This window comes from Gossypium hirsutum, chromosome D13, assembly GCF_007990345.1.
Source record: "Gossypium hirsutum isolate 1008001.06 chromosome D13, Gossypium_hirsutum_v2.1, whole genome shotgun sequence".
Classification (NCBI taxonomy): Eukaryota; Viridiplantae; Streptophyta; class Magnoliopsida; order Malvales; family Malvaceae; genus Gossypium; species Gossypium hirsutum.
In genome coordinates, this window is record NC_053449.1 from 7852102 (window position 1) to 7867804 (window position 15703).

Sequence of the window (15703 nt, forward strand, 5' to 3'; positions counted from 1 at the left end):
AACTAGGGGTGAGTTTGTATAGGTAGTGTATTTATCTGCGGTTAGTGTAAAATCAACGGTGGCGGTGAGATTAGATACTGTAGCAATATTGTAGTGTGAGACAAAAAGTAGGCTAAACGCACCACACCGTACCCAATCGCCCATCCAAACCCAACCTAGATTCACTTATCATTTCTCATAAAATATGAGGATTAAATTTTAACAAATTAAAGTTGAGGATCTACATCCTAAATTTTCACAGGTGAAATTTATAATTAAACCATCCCAATCTCCACTTATTATAATTCCTACTTCCCCTCTGTCTTTTCTTAAACCTCTAAACTCCATCGAAAGGTCAATTACTGTAGTATATAATAGTGGTATTGTTCTTTTCGTCGTTAGTTATAAATAATTGGTTTAATCTTGAATTTCGGCCATCCACTTTGTGGAAATTGAAAAATTAGTCCCTCTATTTTATTTTGACAAAATTTGATCATCCTATTTTTTGAAGTTATTGCTAAGTATAGGAACACGATTGTTGATTTTTGCTAATTTATCTGGCAACCAAGATTACAATAAATTTATTTTTTTAGTTTAAAAGTACAACTACAAATACAACAACAAAATACATGTTTTGATCAATTAAAATTAGAATAAACTTAATACAAAACATAATTGACTAAAAATCGGATCATATCCAAATCTATACCATAATTAATTTAGACAGGGCTCACAAATTAAACCCGAGAGAAAATCTACACATGACATTTTTTCACATGAGGAACTTGAATCTAAACGCTTAAAGTCTTTAAATCTCAACTTTTACCGAATTTTGTGGAGACTTTATTGGCAAATGTAACTTTGGTTAATCAACTGGTTGGATAAATGCCCTTGGATGTTGTTTAAACTGTACTAAGCACGTGATGGTCACGCCCCCCTTAGTAGGTGATCAGACACCACTCTCGACTCCTAATCGATGAGGCGTTTCTATTTTGTGAAATTTCGTCTTCGAAATTCGAACTCTTGACAAAATTGAGAAATAAAATCCCAACTTGACCAAGAAACAATATCAACTGATTGAAGAATTCATCAATTTTAAATAAAATGACACTTCGAAAATTTATCTAGAAGGAATCAATCTCCCTTAATTGTATGTCTATAAGTGGAAAAAAGACTTTGAGATGTTGGAACATTTTCATATACAATAAATGAATGGGTGTAATTAATCAAAAGTTATATTATTTGATTTTTTGAAAAAGATTTATAACTATTTAAATAATATTATTTGAATAGTTATAATATTAAATAAATAATTATGTGTTTATTTTAAAGACATTATTATTCAGAAATACACATATTGAAAGATGTCTCTATGAAGAGATATGACAATTCCTATAAATAATAATGAGATTTCATTTGGAAATCACACTAATAAATTCTAATATTCTTTATTTCCTTCATTTATTTTCTAATATTATTAGATTATTCTATAAAGTATTACTGCAAAAATCCTTTATAGAAATTGAATTTATTGTCATACATTGCTTAGTGTGCAGTGGGTTATTCTCGTCAGTACAAAACGTAAATAGCCGTTGGCTTCATTGTATTCTCGAGGTTAATTTGTTTGGAACTCATTTACACACCGAAAATAGGTAGGGACGAATATAACTTTAAAGATATTGACTTGATACACGCCTTGGAGTCTTTTCCTATTTCTTCTTTTTTTGTTCGAGTTCTGTTTATATATTCAAGATTTTCTTCATCGAAAATTTGTACTAACATGAGTATCCAAATGTGGGTTCCAAAAGTTGATAATATTTAAACAAAAATTATAAATTAAAAGATTCTTGTAGTTTTAAGAAAAAAGAAAAGGAAAGAGGGGTTGGATGGTGGCCAACACATATGACATATCCGAAGTTGTCAACACGTGAGAGGGAGACGAAAGCATAAAATATAATAACTTAAACTTTATAATTATTACCTTAATAATTATAATTTCTCACAATTACTGTAAGAGATCTAAATTAGATGTATTCATAAGGTAGGCCGACTCAATTTTAAAAAAATTCCAAGCCTAAACTTGACATTGACTTGCCAAAATAGAAAAATGAGCAGGATCATATAACATAGGTAGAAAAATTTAAATCTAAACCCGACAAAAATCGAGTTAGGCGGCATGAATATTTTACTCCAAGCACACCCTAAAATTTAAAATATACACTTACTAAGGCTCCGTTTGTTTCACTGAAAATGACTTATGGAAAATGATTTCTGAAAAATGACTTACTTTTCTGGAAAAACTAATATTTTCTGATGTTTGGATGAATCTGTGTAAAATATTTTCTTTTGTTTGGCAGGTTCTTTAAAAATATTTCATAAAAGTCGTTTTCAATTAAACAAACATACATTTGAGATTTTTTTTATTTTTCATTGTTTAATTGAGTTTATTTTATATCTATAATTTTATATTTTACATTGTTTTTACATATATTAAAAATATTTTGTTAAATTTAGGTTCATTGCAACGATTATTTTTTAGTTACATGACTACCAACTGAGTATTTTTTTTATATAAAAATGTGACTTTAACAAAATTGACAAAAAAAATCAACAATGTCAGCAATTGGACTTGATTTTCAAATCTGGAAAGTAGAGGGACTAAATTCTTGAAAATAAAAGTACAGAAGCTAAATTGTAAATTTGTGAAGAGTATATAGACTTATGACATATTTTAACATTTATACTACAAAACATTTATTATTAATATATTTATAATTGTAATAAATATTTAGTATTAAATATTAATATTGATATTTTCAATAATATGTGAATAATATTATTTAAAATTATTATTTTTAAAATTTACTATTAAAATAAATTTAAATATTAAATAATTTATTAAAAATAATAAATTATATTAATTATATTAATAATTTATTATATAACTAAATATAAATAATTAAATACGTATGTTAATAATATTAAAAATATAGTATTTTATATTAATATTTTAAATATTTTTAAAAGTAAAAATAAATTTTATTATCAATATAATAATATTAATCTTGATTTAAGTTAATTTTTATATAAAAGTAAATTTATCTATTGATGAGATCTTTTCCGAAAAATGACTTACGCTTTTCAAAAGGGTAAGTCATTTTACAAGGAAAAAAGATTATTTTCCGTTGACCTGTAAGTCATTTTCCGTTGACCAAACTGTTTTCTGTGAAACAAACACAGGAAAATACATAAAATATTTTCTGTAAAACCTTTTACATGTAAACAAACGGACCCTAAATGTAGATTAGAATATTCAGCAAATAATTTAATTAATTTAAATTTAAATAATAAACTAATTGAAAATTTAAATCAAAATTTTTAAAAATCTCAAGCGGTATCCCTCCCATGTGGCAAGGGGTCCCATTCAAAATTGTCATTTAATATGGAAAGTAAGCCGATATAACCGTCAGCTCAAGCAGCCGAAAACATTTTGGCGGCTTGCAAAAAGCTTTGAAAACGCCACACGCCACGATAATCTTTTCGCCTCGGCCACTCGTTTTTTCCAGCTTAGCCGTCAAGGCCGAGGGGGGAGACTATTGAATTCACATTTTTACCCTCCAAAATTCGACTTTCAAGACAACGTCGCTTTCAACAAAAAGAGTGCATTGTCCAAATCAGGAAGTGTTCGAGTCCTTCAAGGCTCTACCAGTCGCTCCTTCACTAACTATTGAGGCTATTTTTGGGATTCCAATTTTTTCAACAAATTTTATTTATTTATTTATAATAATCTTATTCATAAAAGACAAAATATAATAATTAAAAATTAGGTCATCCTTTTTGGCAACGAGAAACACTAGAGCCTGGCCCTGGCCAGAATCAAATAAAACTTTTCCCCTTTAATTGCTTTTTAATCCCAAATTATGATTTGGATTTTAAATTAATCTTTAACTTTTAAAATATTTTAATTAAGTCCTCAATGTATTAATATTATCTCAATTAAGTTCTTCTGTGAAAGGAACTGCTCAAATATGATGTTGAACATAGTTAAAAAAAACGTGAATAAACTTCTAGACATATTTATGCCTCTTTCATCGATATTTTTAAATATGACGTGTTTAAAAAAAATACAATTTTAGTAAAATTTAAAAGGTTATTTTTACTGCTGATATTAATAATTTTTAATGACCTAATTAAAATATTTGAAAATTTGAAAATAATTTAGAATCTAAACCGAGACATCAAATGCAATTAACCCATATATTTACCTAAATGTATCATATTGTTTTTCTTTTAATTTTTATAAATTCTTCGTATTATTTTTAAGAATTATTATTTGACACACTAATATATACTAATTTTTTTAATACACCGACTTGTTAAGTCTTTTTTTTTAACTCCACTAACTGATTAAATAAATTTACTTATTTTTAATATTTTTGATAAAGCTTAATATTAATTACATAAATTTTATTTTTATTATATTATGCAAAATTACCAGATCCATGTTTCCTCTCTCTCTCTCTCTCTCTCTCTCTCTTTATTTTTACAAAATTTTCAATTCATTTTTATCATTTTCATTTTCTCCATTTCGTCCCTCTTTTTTCTCATTATTCACGCTCTTTATAGACTTCTCTCCTTCCTTCCTACCAAACTTTTCGTTTTCTTTTTTTTTTTCTGTTTCGAAGATACTCTCCAGTTTTCTCAACATGTCTTTAGTAGCAGCTTCTCAGATCCTTCAGTTTGCTCCAAATTTTGATTCCTTCACGGTATATCTACAGCTTCCTCTTCCTTTCCTTCAGGTTTAATCCTTTTGCTGCTATTTTATTCACTGTTTATTGTTTTATTCCATTGAATTTTTCTCTCAATTTTGATTGTCTAAGTTGTTACCTCTTTTTACACGGTAATTTTGCTTTCAGATTCCTTATTGTTTCAATTCTTTCAGGATATAATCAATCAAAGGAAGGAATATGGTTAATTTTCTTTGTTTTGGTCTTTATGCGTAGTTTTAATCTTGATAGGAAGTTAATTATGCAAGCTGAACTGAAAACTAATCTGGGTTTTCTTTTTTCTTACAATTTATTCCGTTTACTTATCTTTTTTCTAGTAGCTTGTTCTATTGGCAGCTGCTGTTTTGTCCTTACTGCTTTTTTGCAGGATCCCGGAATTTTTTTTCTTATTTTTTTCTTTTATTTGAGTGATTCCATTTGTTTTTTGAAGTTTAGTTCTTATGTTATTTGTGTAGTTTCAGATCTACTGTTTAAGATGAAAGTTTGGCTGTTGTTCTTGTGATATAAATGGTCTTGAAAGATTTTTTCAATTAACCATCCTTGGTCTATATTTCTTGGTATATGTCAGTGTCTTCTTTGTTCAGATACATCATACAAGTTCTTTGAAGGTATTATGGATATTAGATTAACTTTTATAGAGTATATGATGGTATTGATTTCTAATTTCAAGTGATATTGGGTTGTAATTGATAAAACATGTTGCTGGTCACCAAATTTTACCATCTAATGACGAAATCTATGATATTGGTTCTCAATTCTCAACCATGGTGTTGATTTCTTATTTACCACTTAGGACACTTGTTAGTTGAGGTGATAGCCGCCTCGCTCCCATAAGGGTGAGGACACAAGTTTGGATGCCACTTGTTGAGAGGGTTTTACTTTAAACACTACTGGCCTGTTTGGGATTAGTTTCAAGTCCAATGTAACTTGGGCATACCCAGAGTTCACACCAAAAAAAGGAGTTCCTATAATTTATAAGCCTTCCCTGTCCATGATTTCTGAGGGTCATTTTGACAGTATAGATAGGCACATAGATATTGAATTTGTTGTTAGTGCTGCTTAAAATGAACCGCTCGTTACTATGTTCAATCTATTTTGCTATGTACTAGACATTGCGTTGCGTTGTGTTGACATTGCCTTGTATAACTTCCTCTGGTTTAAGCTTTGATGTTAAGACTGTCTAATTAACGCTATTGATTTGTTATTACTTGAGTGTGATATACTTAAATGGCTTTCAATTGGGACCTGATTGTGTTACTTCAATTGTTTTTGCTTGTCAGGGTTAATGAAGCTGATCTGTCTGTTGACCAGGAGCACAAGACGCTTCATATGTCTGTTTTCATCCACTTTGAATGTTCTTATAAAAGGATTTTATCCTAGAAACGTTGTCAGATACATCAGCTGCTACTAAGCTTTTACACGTTTGAAGTCTGAACAGTTACAGTAGATACTTGATAAAATGGACCGTGCAGATACATCGGGGTTTGTAAGTGGAGGAGGAATGCCTTTGGAATTTCTTCTGTTTCTTAATCTGTTTATGATATGTATACCAGTTAGTAGTATGTACTAAAGACTTGTTTTCTATAAGTTGTGCCTACGTCCTTTACCTTAGTGTTATAGTTCACAGCCTCTATGGATTTGAATACAAATGTACGGTTCTCTCATGTGTCTGAACTCTCGAAAAATGAAAATTTTGGGGATACCACTCTGCGCCTGAACTTTCTTGGTCATGGAGGAAGCAACAAGGCCGGATTTGGAAGTACTCAAAGTGATCTTCATGTTGATCTTTCAAGTGCACCTGATGATGGCTGCAGGTTGGTTCTGGGGTTGGGTCCAACTCCTAGTGTATACTGCAATGATTATCACAATGTTGGCCTCAACAAGAACAAATCGACAGCAGCTTTATTCACACCAGGTTTATCACCTGAGGATAACTCTATCCTAAAACTTGGTCTTTCTGGAGGGACGAAGGGAAGTATGAATCTGTTGGAACATTCTTTGTCAACTGAGACTGATGTTAGTGTGCATTTTTCAAATCAGTTTTCTGCAGAAGGTAGTCAACTTTCAATACCTTTTGTTGACGAGGGTTCTACTTCGGCCAAGAAATCTGGTGGCTATATGCCATCACTCCTCTTGGCTCCAAGAATGGATAGTGGGAAAGCTTCGGTGCAGACACACGAACTATTCCAATTTGGAGCTAAATCTCATTCTCATCAGTTTCATCAGAGTTGTGAGCACTCTACTCAGACAGATTTCTCCGTAGACACAATCTCTGAGCAGACCACCACTATTACGTCTTCCGATTACCGAACTAGCAATTCGAAGAAATGCAAGTTTGCTGGTTGCTTTAAAGGAGCAAGAGGGGCAACTGGTCTTTGTATTGGTCATGGAGGCGGACAACGATGCCAAAAAGCAGGGTGTAACAAGGGTGCTGAGAGCCGAACTGTCTTCTGTAAGGCTCATGGTGGAGGGAGGAGGTGCCAGCACTTGGGTTGCACTAAAAGTGCTGAGGGGAAGACCGATTTTTGTATCGCACATGGTGGAGGCAGACGATGTGGGTTTTCTGGAGGTTGCACAAAGGCTGCACGAGGTAAATCAGGGCTTTGCATTAGGCATGGTGGGGGAAAAAGGTGTAAGGTGGAAGGTTGCACACGCAGCGCTGAAGGACAGGCTGGTTTGTGCATATCTCATGGTGGTGGTCGTCGTTGCCAGTTCCCTGCATGTACTAAGGGTGCTCAGGGGAGTACCATGTTTTGCAAGGCTCATGGCGGTGGAAAACGATGTATTTTTGCTGGGTGTACCAAAGGGGCTGAAGGGAGCACACCATTGTGCAAAGGACATGGCGGGGGAAAGCGTTGCCTCTACAACGGTGGTGGCATTTGTCCCAAGAGTGTGCATGGAGGCACCAACTTTTGTGTTGCTCATGGAGGTGGGAAGAGGTGTGTAGTGCCAGGATGCACAAAGAGTGCACGCGGTCGCACCGACTGCTGTGTCAGGCATGGTGGTGGAAAACGGTGCAAGTTTGAGAATTGCGGCAAGAGTGCCCAAGGAAGCACGGATTTATGCAAGGCCCATGGTGGGGGAAAAAGATGCTCCTGGGGAGAAGGCAAATGCGAGAAATTTGCAAGGGGCAGGAGTGGTCTATGTGCAGCTCACAGTAGCATGTTGCAAGAGAGGCAGGCAAGCAAGGGAGGGCTCATTGCACCTGGAGTTTTCCATGGTCTTGTATCGGCAACATCAACCACAGGAAGCAGCTCCAACAACAATCACTCATCTTCAGGCAATAGTGTCATTTCTGATTGCATCGATTCACCAGACAAGCCAGTGAAAAGGCAACAACTCATACCTCCACAGGTATTGGTTCCACTATCTATGAAGTCATCAGCCTCATACTCAAGCTTCTTGAGTTCCGAGCAGCAAGATGAAGGAATAAACAGGCATGGCAATCACATTGCCGGGGGTGTTGGTAACACAAGCTTCGACTTCTTGATCCCAGAGGGGAGGGTCCATGGTGGGGGTCTCATGTCATTACTTGGTGGAAATCTGAAGAACCCCATTGATAGAATTTGAAGTCCAAATTTGCTTTGGAATGAAGAAACCTATTGTGGATTTTAAGTTAATTATTCAACTGTGGAATTGTTTATAAGATCTGGTGGTTGTAGAGAGACTCGGTATATATAGTCGTGTGTTGATTAATAGTGGTATCATTGTCACGGTATTGGTTTACAGCATTGGCCAATGATGCATGGCTGCTGTACTCTTTTTTTTTTTATAGTTCATAATTGTTGTAATTAGACCATGGTTATATTTTCTGACATTCATCTATTGTTTGTGTTGTTGGTGGTGAGGTTATTCTCTTTGTCCCTGTAATTGTTTTTACTTGGCATGACGCCTATCCTATTGAAAGAAGATGAGTGCAATAAGGGTCTGCTAATAATACCATGTATTATTTGATAATCGAATAGGTTCTTTATTTTGGTTTAAATTCTGTGAAGATTCGTTTAATTGTTGGATTTATAATAAAAAAAATGTTATATTTAAAATAAAGGTATCCAACCATCACCTTCTTTTTGTCACTTAGTTATGAAAAGTTACGGAATAATCACTTAATTATTAGTATTTTTTTTATCCCTTAACTATAAAAAGTTACAAAATTGTCCCTCAACTGTTCAATTTTGTCTTTTTTGATCACCAGCAACATAAAAATAAAAACACCCAAAAATCTAAAATACTTGACCAAAAAGACAAAATTGAATAGTTGAGTGACTATTTTGTAACTTTTCATAGCTGAGTGACTAAAAAAGAAAATTACTAATAGTTGGATGACCATTTAGTAATTTTTTAGAATTGGATGACAAAAAAAAAAGAATCATAATTGAATGACTACTAAAGTTATTTACCCTTCAAATAATTTGAAATGTTGTAATCTTAAATGAAATTTTCAAATGATTTTTAGTGAAGAGAAAATTATCTCATATAGACTAATCAAGTATTGGATTGTGGATACATATAATAAGAATTATCCTTTTATTGTGAGGACAATATTCACTCTCTAACCGAAAAATATAGAATTAAATTTTTAAATAAGAAAAAAAAATTAAGTTTCAACTTTTTTTAAGGGTTTAAATCTTAAATTTTAAAATAAATATAGGCATAATAATAAATTTAGCATAACATTTATTTATTTGATCATTTTGGCTTCAACATTTAAAATTTTGTCAAATTATTTTGTTTTGGAAGAAAAAGTTTACTGGATTGTTAAAATTTTAGTAGTATCAATGTGATAATCTACGTATATTTCATTATTGAAATGGATAATTTTTTTTAAAATTTGTTGAATTCTTTAATAAATTTTATTTTTTTTAATTTTTATAAAGTACACTTGCACAATTAATAGGTATGAGAATATTAATGTCAAATCCCCAAGAACAAATGATTTATTTACCCATTCAAAATAGTTTACGCGACGAACTGTTTTTAACAGTATATATCATTTTTTCTTACGAAGCCTGAAAAGACATTATAGATACTTTTGTACAAACATCAAATGTTGAATATCTTACGTGTAACCTTGTTGAAGTCGTCCAACACATTGCCAATTGAATTATCACCTAAGTGGCATTAAAATTTTTACAGATCAATAAAAAAGCAATTAGACTAAATTAAAAACAAAAAACAAAAAAAAAATTCAATCCAATGGCAATATGAGATGTTTTGTACTTTTTGCTGAGTTGGACTGTGGCACTTGTTTTCGCTCCTTCCATCTCCTAACACACAACAGTATATAAAGCGAAAACACAGCATTCAATTCTCAGGTCACTCACTCTGCGAAACTCTCTTTGTTCTCTTAAATTTCCAAAAATGAATTTCAAAAAATGAGAGTAAAAAAAAAAAAACACTCCATATGATTAGCGCTTTGCATTCAGCCATTCAAGATTAATCCTATTTCACTCTTTGCCACGTTCTCTTGCAACATCTTCTTCTTTTAGGTAATTTTCTTTTTACTTCGATTTTTCTTTCAATTTTCGTTTCTTATAATGCGGATTCTTTTGTTTGATATATACATTCTTCTGCTGATGTTTTAGTTTCGAAATCGAATCGGTCAGAGTTGCTTTCGTTTTTTTTTTTTTGAATATTTGAAGTTTGATCATTAATTTCACTTTGATTTTCTGTATTATAGAATGTTCTTGATCGTTTGCTCATTTTCTTTTCTCTGTTTTGAGATCGTCGAGTTTTTATCCTTTGTTGTTATTTTCCTTCATTTTTTACAATTTTTTATGAAGAATTTTTAATTTCAGCGAGGAGTATTATTCAATTCAACCGACGGATTCCACTTTGTAGCGTAAAACAGAAAACAGATCATAAACTCTTTTGGCGGGAATTTGAAATTAAAAATCTGTTTCGAAAAAAAATAAAGTACCATCGGTATCCATGAGAAATGAAAATTAGAATGCAATTAGTTATTTATATAGGGATAATCTTTATCTCGGTCCGTTTAGTAGTACCAAGACCTTGGAATGTAAAATGTTTTTAAATGGTTTTGAATTGAAGAAACCAATTAGAAAATTTGTTAGGAGGATAGCAATTTCTAGTAAAAGAGAATTCTAAATTTCCATAATAATCTACATTTTGTTTTTGCTGATAGTTGATGACCGATCAATACAAAAAACGCAGGGATTGAAACTCGATGGACTCATTCTACAAGGTAAGCAACAAACTCAACGTACTAAACAGCAATATTCCTAAGCTGATGCTTCCAGCAAGAAGCCGCACCAACTACTATTCGTCACCGGAGAACCTCATTAAGTACCTGCGTTCTAATTCTCTGTCCAGTAGCGGGAACAACAGCTCCTCGGGAAAAAGCAGCTTCAGATCATCGGTTTCGCCACAGTCGGAGAAGACACCGGTGAAGGTGGTGGAGGAGGATGTGCTCGTCATGGACGGAGTTCTCGTTGCTTCTGATACTAACATTGCAGGATCCGGCTCCTCTTCTTCTCCGGGAAGTGTTGGCTTCTACAAATCAGAGATTTCCAGGACTTGGGAGGAGTTTGGCCATTGCCGATATGGATCCAAGTGTCAGGTATATTTCTCTCTGCATTGTCTAATTTGCTTGGAATTCGGATTGATCAAATTGTGATTTTAGTCACTCTACTGTGATCAAATTTGATATTTAGTCTTATTACTCATTAGTAGCTTAAATGGTTAATACTTTTTTCAACTCAACCTGTTGATATAAATTTTTTTTGTGTTGGAAGGGGTATTTTTTTTTTAAATCTCTTCATTTAACTAATGTAGTTTTTAGTGTTAACTACTTGGATTAAGTTATGCAAAAGTAAATTCTTTTAAAAAATAGAGATTAAATTTTAAAATTGAATATAGTATAGGATAAAATTATAATTTTACGTGTTTGTAGCAAGGTATTTGTTTAATAGCTGTGTCTTCATTTTGGAACATAAGGTCGTTAGCCTTGTGATGTTTATAGATTCTAAGAGTGTCAATATTTTCTTTTAACTCGTTAATGTGGAACCTTTATGCAAATGAAGAGGTTAAATGTCCCAGACTTTCAGCATAATTTTTAGGATAGAAGGATGAGAATAGGGATCATAAAACTTAAATCATTCAATGAATTTTGAATTAATTTACTTCGAAAGGATAATTATTTTATACATAGTTAATAGAGTAAAAAAAACTTCACAAGTGGGTTTAAGTTGATTTATAGTATAATAAAATAATAATAAAATAATTATTTTAGACTTGTTTGTAGAGTTTTTTTTAACCCTGTAGGCATTAGATTATCCTATTTCGAATATGATGAATATTTGGTAGACTTGCAGGATATTTTTTTTATTTCACAAATAACCTTAAAAACTCCGATGTGTCTCTTTTTTTTAATATTTATTTTCTTAATATTTTACTATATACAAATGTTAATTCTTTGGTCTTGCTTATAGAGTCTAAAAACTCCACTAAGAATGTACCAACTATTTTTCCTTTCGAATATAGTGATTTTTTTTACTAGTGAATTTTTTTTACCAGTTGATGTTAAGCGATTATGGTAATCGTTTGTCTTACCCTACTTTATTATACAATATTACTATTTTAACTTTATATATGTGCAACTATTAAAAGATAAAATTGTTACAAAAAATCTTATATTTATGTTTAAATATTTGTTTTCTTTTGTAAAAATATTAAAAATAATTAGCAAGAAGCAATATTAGGTGAGATCAAATTGAAGGGGATGAATGTACATTCATGAAAGAGAGTGATTTCACTATTAAACCTCTATAGTGGAACGGGAAAGAAGAGCGTTGGATTTGGTACATAGCTCTTAATATTCGTTGTCATTGTCTAGGTAAAAGTAATCGATAATTTAGTGTATTTGAAATGTAAGAATCTATCTGTGGCACCGGTTTCGGGGAGACTGAAGTACTACAGTTTTTTGTTTCCATTTTTGAGTGGTGATAAATTTGGTGGATTTTCATTTGTTGACTTTGGTTACTGATCTCTGTCTCTAGTGTTCTTTTCGTGAAAAAATAGATTGAGAAAGCTATAAGTCAAAGTTAATGTGCATGTAGTTTGGAATTAGCACAGCTTTAAAGTCATTAGATGCCAACAGATACAGAATAAGAGGCGCCATCTTCTAGTAGTAGCTGCAGCAAAGGAATCGACTTTAAAAACCTTCTATTTCAGTTCCCATGTTCTTGCTGAGAAAATACAAGCTAGTGAGCTGTACAATTCTCACTTATATTTTGAGTATTGACCTCTTTCAGTTGAAGATGTTATCAAAACTGACTTTTCATAAGCTGATCCAACGACCCCAAATTTCTGTTTCAGATTTATCCCTTCTTAAAAAGTATTTCATTTTGGTCTAATTATGCTCTCTGTCCCTTTCTTTCTACTCTTTTGATTTATTTATTGAAGTCCTGTGGATATCATTGTCAAAAGACTTCTGGGATAATGTGTGTTCTTTTTTTAAAAAAAGTTATTCATGCAGCCAATTTAAAGGAAAAAAAATCAACTTCCCCTCTTTCATTTTGAATTAGTGTTAAAAAATATTACAGCCCAAAATTCAGAATTAAAAACTTTAGAATTTTATATTCAACATTTTCTTTACATGATGAAGGTCTCTCAAGTGTAATGTGTTGTTCCATTGCACTTAACAATTGTTGATTCTATATTCAATATTTTTATTTACTTACTTGATTTTCTACGAGTATAAGATTTAATCAAAAAATGCCACATGATCCAATTTAATAGAAGTCTTTGACAATCTTATCAATGAGTTTAACTAAATTCCTAGGATTAAAATAGAGTGACTGAAGTTTAAATATGGAAGATTAGAGGGATTGGGTGCATAGTTTGGCCTTCATTTTTCAATAATTTACGAAGGAAGCCTTTTATTTTATTTTGTAGTTTGCACATGGAAAAGAAGAGGTACGCCCCAGTTGTTTCTCATTCAGAAGCAAACCCGAGGTTTGCATCTATGAAATATCATCTTAAATATTCTTATACCAAATCGTTGATAGTGCTCTAAACTAGTACAAGCTCATTGTGTATTTATGTGTTTCTCACTGAGTTGTTTAGGCACAAATGTACAAGTCATATGCAAGCACATATGGCTCGATATCCCGTCCTTTGAATCCGATCCGGGAAACTGCAGCAACCATAGCCCAAAAGGAATCATCTACCAGACCTGATTACACAAACCAGAGATCCAGCTCCACCATGAAACCTGGAAACACTCCCTTGACCACCAACATCGCAATGAAACCGAAAACCGAAAAGGCCCCCGCCTCCACAATCGGACCTTATACAAGTGCCACTAATGGATCTTATTGGTCACCGCAAGATGATGGCATTAATGTTACTTTGCCATCATCCTCCCCTGGCAAAACCCTGTCCAGAGCGGACATCGATGCATACATTGACAGTGTTCTCTATGGTCCTACTACAAGGAGGAGATTGCCAGTGTTTTCTGCCTTTAGCCCACAGTAATGTTTCTCAACTTCGGATCAATAAGGTCAGCCAAACTCAAACATTTTCTTCTTGTTTGTACCAAGCATTAGAGGCAAGAGGCTTTTCATATATAATGGATAAGGTAGAATTTACAAAACCAATTTAGTCCACATATAATTTCACATGGCTTGAAAGGTCTATTTAGTTATTGGGTTAATTGTACTAGATGTTCCTAACTATTAAACTTTAAAACATTCAAATTGAATCATCGAATTACACAGTATAATTCTAATTAGAATATTCATTGAATCTTCAAATTAAAATATAATTCTAATCAAAATATTCCATTATCAGTTTAGTTGTCAACTTTGACGTTTAAAGTCTGACTTGAACCTAATGTGTTTAAAAATATTTATTAATTTATGTGTATTTATAAAAGGAATCCGTTAAATCCAAATTCACATTTAATATCAAAATTGATTGTTAAAATGATAGAAAAACTTGATTGAAATGATATGTTAATATGAGAACTTATGTTTTAAAGTTTTTGATTAATATAAAATAATGTGTTTAGAATTATTTACTAAAATAATATGAATTTTAGTAAATTTAATTCCAAGTTGTCACAATTGGTGGCAATTTGAGAATCTTGAGCCCCAAATTGTCATCTCGAGGTGGTATCAGACATCAATCTAACAAGATAAAGAATCTTTATCACATTGGGACCTCAAATTGCCTCCATTTCAATATAAAAAAATATAAAAATTCAAGCTACTATTAAAAGTATAATATTTTGGTAAAAAAATTTGGACTTCATATTATTTTGGTAAATAATAATTACTTACATAATATTTTAATAAAAAAATCCTCTTTATTCATTTTAGTTGATAGTATATATTCAATTTTGTGCTCATTGTCACCTAATAGCTCAGAATTCAAAACTCATTAAATCTTTTAAAATAATCCACATTTCACTAATTATAATAGCAATGGTTAAGCACTGATTTATCCGTCCAAGTTTGAAGGTTTGTTTGAAACATAAGAGGATTTAGATAAAAATGTGAAGATTGAAAATGAGATAGGACAAAAAATTTGACCCGTTTAAAATATAAATCAAGTTTCAACTCCAATATTTAAGGTCATGACCCGACCCTGTATGTTTTATGCCTTTATAGTCTATAGTTTTATTTTATTTTTATATACTATGAAATTTATATAATATAAAATTAAATATATAATAATAGGTGGAAGTACTTGTTAAGTCCCTATATTATATAGGTGCCGAATTACATTAGTCTATCTAGTATTAAATGGATCAATTTAATCTTTGTACTATAAAAAAGAATCAAATATGACCAAACTTTAATAGAGTTAAATATTGGTTGTTTAGCTGATTGAGTCTTAGCTCAATTGGCATGTGCATTATTGCCAATGCAAGAGGATGTGAGTTTGAGTATACTGAAGCACATTATCCTCCT

At 31.8% G+C, this 15703-nt stretch overlaps 2 protein-coding genes across 5 annotated transcripts; both read left to right on the forward strand.

Moving 5' to 3' along the window:
* The first annotated feature begins 4551 nt into the window (after positions 1 to 4551).
* LOC107919895 (uncharacterized) lies at positions 4552 to 8618 on the forward strand. 3 transcript variants are annotated; one of them, XM_016849316.2, is made up of 2 exons: positions 4552 to 4778; positions 6047 to 8618. In XM_016849316.2, the coding sequence occupies exon 2, from the start codon at positions 6399 to 6401 to the stop codon at positions 8334 to 8336; it is 1938 nt and encodes a 645-aa protein (XP_016704805.1). In that variant the 5' UTR covers positions 4552 to 4778; positions 6047 to 6398; the 3' UTR covers positions 8337 to 8618. The 3 variants fall into 3 exon arrangements, with proteins under 3 accessions (XP_016704805.1, XP_016704806.1, XP_040966098.1); XM_016849317.2 differs by having other exon boundaries at positions 4552 to 4745; XM_041110164.1 differs by lacking the exon at positions 4552 to 4778 and adding an exon at positions 4788 to 4879.
* Positions 8619 to 10077: 1459 nt separating this feature from the next.
* On the forward strand, positions 10078 to 14423 carry LOC107919595 (mRNA decay activator protein ZFP36). Of its 2 annotated transcripts, none has more exons than XM_016849029.2 (4): positions 10078 to 10255; positions 10912 to 11346; positions 13683 to 13742; positions 13854 to 14423. In XM_016849029.2, the coding sequence occupies exons 2-4, from the start codon at positions 10954 to 10956 to the stop codon at positions 14262 to 14264; spliced, it is 864 nt and encodes a 287-aa protein (XP_016704518.1). In that variant the 5' UTR covers positions 10078 to 10255; positions 10912 to 10953; the 3' UTR covers positions 14265 to 14423. The 2 variants fall into 2 exon arrangements, with proteins under 2 accessions (XP_016704518.1, XP_040966099.1); XM_041110165.1 differs by having other exon boundaries at positions 10941 to 11346.
* Positions 14424 to 15703: the final 1280 nt, after the last annotated feature.

What these genes read in the sequence shown, in the direction of transcription:
- LOC107919895 (XM_016849316.2), top strand. Translation starts at nt 6,399, where the DNA reads ATGGATTTGAATACAAATGTACGGTTCTCTCATGTGTCTGAACTCTCG.
- LOC107919595 (XM_016849029.2), top strand. Translation starts at nt 10,954, where the DNA reads ATGGACTCATTCTACAAGGTAAGCAACAAACTCAACGTACTAAACAGC. An exon ending in GATATGGATCCAAGTGTCAG is followed by an intron (nt 11,347 to 13,682) that starts GTATATTTCTCT and finishes TTTATTTTGTAG; the next exon opens with TTTGCACATGGAAAAGAAGA. An exon ending in CATTCAGAAGCAAACCCGAG is followed by an intron (nt 13,743 to 13,853) that starts GTTTGCATCTAT and finishes TGAGTTGTTTAG; the next exon opens with GCACAAATGTACAAGTCATA.